Here is an 8,336-nt window from a genome sequence, read left to right on the forward strand (position 1 = left end):
ATCTTGGCAATTTAATAATTTCATTGGAAACATACTGTGATAAAGTTGCCTGATACCACATGACTTTATTGGGCAAATGGTGCCGTAGGAGTCTAACGCTGAACACATTTCCTCTCACTAACCACGAAGAGTATTGCCTCTGGTGCTTAAAGCCATCATAACCCAGTTACTTCCTCATTCCTCTTTGACAGTCAGTGATTATATGAAATTAAATAGTATTTCTATGGTCATTTTTTGGTCTTGAAGGTCCCCAGAATTTTGGGCATGAATTTTCCCATCTTCTTGTCTTTGGCGTCTGTGTCATATTCCTCTTCGCTTTGACTTGTATGCTCATCCTTTTTGCAGAAGACCTCAAATCTACTGTAGACTCGCTTCTCCTTCCGCATGTTCTCCATTTTTTTCAGAAGGGTATCTCTGTCCTCTGATGGTTGTCGCTGAAGATTTCGTTTCTGGCTCCCGAAACTCTCTGACCTGTGGATGTTACAGCTTTTCTCCTTCTCACTTTTCCTTTCCAGGCTGGTAGTTGACTTAGAAAGATCAGGATTACTGGTGGATGGTAGTTGCTTGGCTAGTTCTGCTCTGTTCTTCTGACTGTTTGCTGAGATTTGTTCCAAAATGACCTTGGTGTCGTCACGGAGGTTGCTGCTGTACAAGATGTTGGCTGTGGATGAAGGAAATCTCCCCTGTGTCGGCTGGCTGCTTTTGGGAGGGAGCGGTGTTGTGAATTTATGGCTTTTTTCTTCCTCCATCATTTCCTGACAGTCCCCTATGGAAGATCGTTTGAGAACCATGGTCTGCTTGTCAGATTTTCCACTCTCAGAAGTGGGTTCCTCCTCCAGTTTCTTTTCACCCTTCGGGTTCAAAAACTGCTTCACCCGTAGTGATCCTTTTCGAAAAAATTCCATTGGATTTTGTTCTTGTTTTGAACAGTCTTCCTCGGACTTATTGAGAGAGCTGTCGGATCCTTGACTTCTAGATAAGTTTTCCAGAACTGATGTGGTACTCGTCCTAATCTGTGGTTTCTTCAGTTCCGTACTGGCTAATTTCTGAGGGTCGTCCTTGAATGTCACTCTAGTCTGGAAGAGTCAATTTCTGAGTGTCTCCTACATATATAAGACTCTCCTTCTCTTGGAGAGCAGGTTTATTGTCTATGGGGTAAAACCGAGATGACAATTTGTCCACCTTTGTGCCAATATGCGCCAGGGGATCTTTGCTCAATGTGTCAACAAGCTGGGGGGTCGATGAGGCCATTCCAAATGGTCTGTCAGCCTCTCCGTGCACTTTGTAAGTACCGCAGGAGTCTTTGGAGTCTAGTACCCTGCTCTCCAGAATCTTATACTGCACGGACTTGGTACATTTCTTCTCTGTGTTCTGGGAGTCTTCCTGGAGATAACTGGAAACAGCTTTGGTATGAGTGACAGCAGCTCGCTCTGTGTCTTTGCCCACGGCTTTGTACTTCTCTAGAAGTTCCGCCACTTTAGATGAGGCAGCTGTCTTTATTGTTTCATTTTCCTTTGTCAGCTCACTGGACATCTGTTCTTTTTGGATCATCTGAACCTTCTCTATCGTGGTGTTAGGCTGATCTAACTTGGCAGCACTGAAAATCAGAGAGGACCTGAGTCTTGAGCTCCTCTGGATCAAAGGATTTATCCTGGACCTAAAAGCATCTTGTTTCATTAAAGGGCTTTCTTCACCTGCTCTGTCAGGATCTGCAAATTCTTTGGGACTGTCAATTCCTAGTGGCTTGCTGTTAAAAGATAGAGGAGATTTGAAGGCTGGGACGAGGTCAGTGGGGTGCTTTGTGACGGTATCCCCGAGAACATCATTATATGCCTCTGACTCCATGGGCATCGGAAGACCTTCTTCTGGTTCGGACTGATACGCACTAAGGTATGAAGAAATCCTCCAGTTACGTAACCCTGTTCTGTTTTCTTGTGTGTTCTTGTCTTCATCTTGGTCCTCCTCTTTGTCTTGTAAGAACAGGCGTTGTTCCAGGCTCTGTTTCTGTGTAGGAGAGGTCTGGCAAATAAATTTCTGTCCTATATTCTGCCGCCTTAACATCATTCCCATTGGGCCATTGCCTGCAGGATTCAGCTGATCGGAGCCATGTCTGACTTCCCTGGAGGAATTTGAAGGTACATAATCGAGCCTTAAGGGGAAGCCCTCCTGTGGAAAACCAGATTCGAGTTCAGGGTATCTGGGTCCCTCTCCATAGTCTTCCAGTTCATTGAATCCTGGCCTGCCACCTCGGATTCTCTCAAAGAGCCCCTGAGGTCTGCCAGCAAGATGGGGATGTTCAAACTGGTACTGGTAGAACTGATCCTTCTGAAAATGACTAGACTGGATTTTAAATTCATCCATATTGTTCATAAACATCTGCCTGGCATACTGTTTAGAAGAAGCAAAATTTTCAAATGTTCCTTCTGCAAAACTGTGTCTCTTAAAAGCATCCAATTCCAACTGCTTGGAACGGAGAAAACCCCTGACAGGATCCATCTGCGAATTCTCCATTTCTACCTTTTTATACATTCGCATGGCCGACCCCTCCACGGTGTGACGCAACATGTCGTCCCGCCTGAAATTGGACAGGAAGTACCTGTCGGGTTCAACCCTGTCCATAAAGGAGGGAAAAAGGTTGTCGTCCCTCTGGAACATCAGGGGTGCTTTTTTTGGAAAGAAAGGCATGTTATTGCCAAAGGGGGTCATGGCAAAGGTGTTCTCTGCCTTTGCCAGGACGTTCGCTGGAGGAACGAGAGGTTCTGACTGTGCAAACAGGATTCGGAATTCTTCATCAAAGCTGGCCACCAGCTCCCCTTGGAACATGTGTGCAATGCTTCTGTGAATCTTCTCAAAGGACCACATAAAACTACAAAGAGAAACAGAAGCAATGATAGTGCATTAGCATCAACTCAGTTGTACCACTTGACGTTCAACCATTTGCCTGCCTGAAGAAAATTCTCCCGATGTTATTTACTGCTCGGGCAGCGGTTCATGACACCCTGTTGATCCCGAGCCTCTTAGTTAGTTGATTTGGCATCATGTCTTTGCAGAGAACCTTACAAGGCAGTAAAGGAGTTCCGTTCTAAAAAAGGCAGCCAACAGTAACAACCACAAGAGAGCAAGCTGATGCGGATTCTTACATGAAGTTAAACATTTCTGCAATTACTCTGGGTTGTAATTGTTTTTCATAACTAAAACGGTGCGTCCATCTTTAAAAGAGCAAAAGGGTCAGCTAGGGAACTGCAGCACAGGAACTGCCTGACCTCACTCTGAGAGAAAATTATGGAGCAAATCTTCCTGAAAGCCATTTCCAGGCACAGGAATAATAGAAAGACAGCTGGGATCAGACAGCAGGGATTTACCACAGGCAAGTCATGCCTTGCCTGATGTGATGCCTTCAACGAAGAGAAGGCTGGCTGCATGGATGCGGGGATAGCAAAAGATGAGGATTTTCTTGACTTTAGCAAGAGGTTGCAGATGGCCTTTAGATAAGTGTCATAGCCAAATAGGACCATTACGGACAGAAGGAACGTGCCTCACAGCCAACGGGAAATTGGTTGGACTGTCAGGCCTAATGGGTGGTGGTCAGTGATTTGAAGTCCAACTGGTGGACAGTTACAAGTGGTGTTCCCAGGGTTCAGGGCTTGGGGAAGGAGTCTTTAACCCTGTCATTAATGACCTGGACAACAGGACGGTGTGCACCTGCAGCAAGCTTGCAGATGACACCAGAACAGGGCGGGAGTGGCATGGTTGATGTGCCAGTCAGGGGGACCTCAACATGCTGGGGAAATGTGCTGACAAGAACCGCGTGAAATTCAGCAAAGGCAAGTGCGGCATCTGGCACATGGGATGGAACAGCCCCAACCACCACTACAGGCTGAGGGCGACTAGAAAGCAGCTTGGCTGAAAACTTGGGATTCTGGCAGGCAGCAAGATGGAAAAAGACACTGGCACCTCTGCAGCAGTGGTGGCTCAACGCGTACAGGGCTGCAGCAGTAGAAGTGCCGGCAGCAGGTCATCAGAAGGGATTATCCCCCCCAGTCAGTATTTGTGGCACTGGGTCTGAGCCCTGGCTGAGGTTGGTCTGAGAATGGCCGAGGCTGGAAGGGACCTCTGGCAGTCATCAGGTCCACCCACCCCTGTTCACGTAAGGCAGCCTAGAAACAGTTGCCCAGGACCATGTCCAGACGGGTTGTAGATAGATCTAAGGGGGAAGGCTCCAGACAGTCCCTCGGAAACCTATTCTAGCGCTTAGTGATCCGCACAGTAGGAACACCTCCCAGCGCCTCCGTCTGAGCACAGGCTGAGAGCTGGGGCTGCTCAGCCTGGAGCGGAGGAGGCTCCCAAAGGGGAGACCCTAGAGCAGCCTCCCAGGGCTTAAAGGGGGCCATAGGAGAGATGGGGAGGAGCTCTTGGTCAGGAGGTGCAGGCATAAGACAAGGGGTAACGGTTTCAAACTGAAAGAGGAAGATGCTCAGTGTTAGAGCATTTGTCTTCCCAAGTCAATCTCTGCTTTCCTGGAAATGGGATGTGAATGGATTCCTTATTTCACTTTGCTTGCACGTGCAGGTTTGCTTTAGCTATTAAACCATCTTTATCGCTGCCCATGAGTTTTCTCACATTTGCCCTTCTGATTCTCTCCTACATCCCGCTGGGAGCAGTGAGCGAACATTTGCGCGGGGCTCAGCTGCCTGCTGGGGTTAACCCACACCACCCTCTATTTACCGTAGCTTTTTTGCAGATCATTTACACTCTTGATGTGATTGTTTACGCTCTTGAAGCTTGGCTTTGGGTATCTGGGCTTGAGACCTTATTCAACTGGTGCATCCACCTCAGTTGCAAAATGCTGTATTTTTCCTGAAAATCGCTGCTCGGTACTGTTCAGTGAGATCAGCTCTTGCCACTGGTGCTGAAGCACCGCTTTACCCATTAACCACCAGTCTCTTCCTCACTGCCACTGGGATGTGGAACATTGCAGGGTTTCTCACCTGTAGTTGCCACTCAGCACCACCATGCAGTCCACCAGGAGGAACTTCTCTTTCACGTGGCCTTTGAAGGACATCCCTGTGCGGCAGTAGTAGGTTGGGCCAGAAACTGTCCTCACCCTTAGGAACTGCAAAGTGGACAAGGCACTGACTCAGCTGGGAGCTGTTAAATCCCTCCCCCTGCCCCTCCTTCTCCCCCTTGCTCTTTTAACTTCCATCCTGCCACCGTTTTTATACTTGAGCTCTTGTGATTCTGTAGGCACACACAACGAATTGATAAACCTGTTTGTTACGTGTCCTCAGCCTTCAGCCCTGTATTGCTGTGCCAGCTCTCCTGGCTTTCTTCTTACTCACCTTTCAGTAGGCTCTGGCCCATTTCCCCCTTTCTCAGGTTTTTACTGTCATAGCAGCCCTCTGCGTCAGAACAGGTGCCCCTCAGAATGCAAACTAGGGGCAGGACAGGTCTTTGGTTTGCTTACCTCCACGTAGTTAAGATTGACTCTGCATTTAGCAGCTGTATCGAGGAAAAGTTGAGCGTTCATTTCATCCAGCAGGATGTACACAGGCACTCTGCGAGCAGCAGCATCCAACACCTCGAACAGCAGATCCACGTCAGTGAAAATGTCCATCACTATGGCCACCACCTGGGAGAAGGATGCAAGAAAGATGTCGGTGATCCGTGCCTGATTTATGACCTGGCTGGTCATGTTCCCCAGCACCTCGCATTCCAAAGCTGCACTGCCACACTGTCTCCAGTTCAACTTCCTTTTTAAACAGGATCCTTCCCATTTAAAGGTTCCCTTAAATGTCACGGGCCCCAGAACAGAGCTGCTACCTAAGGTGCATATTTAGTATATGAGAGGGAGGGAAAAACTCCCTGCCACTGAGCCTTCCCTTGCTCATTAATCCAGTGAGTATAAATACCTGATGGAAGGGCATGAGGAACATGGAGTCAAACTCTTCTCAGTGGTACCCAGTGAAAGGACAAGATGCAGATTGAAATATAGCAAATTCTAGTTAAACCTAAGAAAAAGCTCTTTTATTGTAAGGGTGGTTAAATGCTGGAACAAGTTGTCCAAAAAGGTTTTGGAGCCTCCATCCTTAGACATACTCAAGGACATGTCTACATCGCCCTCTGTAATTGACTCTGCTTGGGGTAGGGAGGCTGGACTAGACCATCTCCAGAGGTCCCTTTCAACCTCAACTCTTCTGTGATTTTGCGAACTCTTGGTATATTTTAGCGCGGTCTTAAACGCGTTTCCATGAGACCAAAGAGCAGAGGCTAGCTTTGATGCAGTAAACAGTAGTTTTAGAATCATCCTTCCCCTCTGCCAGGTCCTGGGAGCAAAGTGAAGGGAATTACCTGAGGACCTGATGTATTCTGATTCATCTTTCGCACACATATAATTTTATCTCTGCTCTGGCTGGGCTTGTCACTCTCTCACCTGTTGAGCTGCTCGAATCATCCTGCGAGCCTCCTCCTTAATGCTGGGGTTGTCTGGGGGTGGCGGCTGCACGAGGGTTGTCACCTCTGTTCCCCTGAACCCAAAGACCATTGGCCAGCCCAGGTCGAGCTCCGGAACAGCGAGGTCTGAGTTCATGGGCCAGTAAGTCCCAGAGGATCCGTCCATGTCATTGTCACCCGCGGTATCTGTGCTGCCTTCCTGATTGGCGTACTGGGGTTTCTGGAGGTTCTGTATGATGTGATCCACCTCTGAGTTGCAAAGGAAATCAGGAGCTGCTTCCTCTGCCAGAAAGCGTTGGTAACTTTCTTTGCCCTCCTCAGTAAGCACATCCAGGGCTAAGCGGTAATACTCCTTGTAGTGGGGGGGGAGATAGTTCGGGTCCAGGGGATTGTCCCCCTGCGAGGAGCTTTGAGATCGACGAGCCATGAGGGGAGGGAGAGCTGTAAGAAAAGAATAGCCAACAGTGAGAGCAGTTTCACTTGGTGACACATCCGTCCTCGAAAGTAGTGAGAGTTGCAGGCTCACAACAAAATCAAACCAGGAAGAGATTCAAAGCTCACTGAGTAACGCTGGAGAAAGTTCATTCCGAATGGATGGCCTTAAACTAGGCAAAGGTGGTAATCAGTTAAGTGTTATTTTAGGACAGTTAAATGTTTTGGGGAAGCTCTGGATGACACGTCTAACAGAAGGCCAGACTTTCTTTTGTAGGCTGCTAGTTGCTATGCTTGAATTTGTTTTTCGCTTTAAAGCTACCCCTTTTTTTTTTTTTTTTTTCCCCTCTAAAGAACAATGCTGCTGGTTGTTATATGGGCTCCATTAAAATCCTTTCTAAATGCTACAAAATGATTTACTGTGTCACATGGCATTAAACCAAAAAGCATCTGCCCCTATCAAAAGGCAGCCTCTGAATCCCTGCAAGTGTTGTAATGCCCTCAGCACACACCAGTAGCAGGCTCTGAGGGGAAGGCAGGCAAGTATGAGGGTATCCTGCTGCTGGAACGCAGTCACAAGTCAGACAAGTCTTCATGAGATCCATGAAGAAATAAAAACAAGGGACACGACTGCTTTTTCAGTCTCTCGATGCTGGAAAAAATCTGAGTTGAAGGGGCTCATTTGAGAATTGTCTGTAGGGAACCTATCCTTGGAGACTAAAGACCTGATTTTAACCAACTTTGGAAGAAAAGCTTGTCGTGCCACAAATACAACTCACTGAATAATATCCTCCTGAGCTGCAAAGAGCTCCAGAGCTCTTTGGCTTCTGTCTCCGAACTGATGTCAGTGCTCAGACACACTTTCCCTGGCACTTATGTGCCAACAGAGGCTTCCTCACAATCAAAAGCCCAAAACGCGTGACTGTCCTGGACCCCTCATGCAAAGTTACATCGAGAGACGTCTGAGTACAGAGGGCAAAAGTGGCTGCTGTTGTCACCGACATCCAACACTTCTGCTCCCAGAAGGGAAGGCATTGCCATGGTGTGGGAGGAAGGGAAAGACTTTAGGCCCGTACTGCTACTGTCGTTAATAGCTGTAAATGTAAAGCCAGAATAGTTTCAAGATAAAGCCTGAGTGGACTTTCTTACCTGACCAGTGCTCTGTTACTCACAGCCTGAGCGTGTTGTGAATATAAAAGTCTTACTCCTCGCGTCTTGAAAAATGCTGTTATAAGACTGGCCTGCAGCTGTTTGGTCTAGAGAAGACATCTACAGCCTATGGCCAGGCACCGATGTCCATTTTATTCTCCAGTACAAGGGCATAAAAGTAAACTGGCAGGTAATGGGTTCAAACTGAACATCAGGAAACGCTTTTTCTCAGTCATACTCACGGGCTGTTTGGGGATGGTTAGAGAAAGTGTGTACGAACAGGGCAGACACGCAGAGCTCTGAGA

At 47.7% G+C, this 8,336-nt stretch overlaps 1 protein-coding gene across 1 annotated transcript; it reads right to left on the minus strand.

The window, feature by feature from the left end:
• Positions 1 to 227: 227 nt before the first annotated feature.
• On the minus strand, positions 228 to 6,877 carry FAM83H (family with sequence similarity 83, member H). The gene is given in 5 exon segments (XM_009873723.1): positions 228 to 1,074; positions 1,076 to 2,866; positions 4,989 to 5,113; positions 5,465 to 5,629; positions 6,431 to 6,877. Coding segments are annotated over 5 exon segments (3,375 nt in total).
• Between the last annotated feature and the right edge of the window lie 1,459 nt (positions 6,878 to 8,336).

The sequence above is a fragment of the Apaloderma vittatum genome, unplaced genomic scaffold (genome assembly GCF_000703405.1).
Source record: "Apaloderma vittatum isolate BGI_N311 unplaced genomic scaffold, ASM70340v1 scaffold2877, whole genome shotgun sequence".
Lineage (NCBI taxonomy): Eukaryota > Metazoa > Chordata > Aves > Trogoniformes > Trogonidae > Apaloderma > Apaloderma vittatum.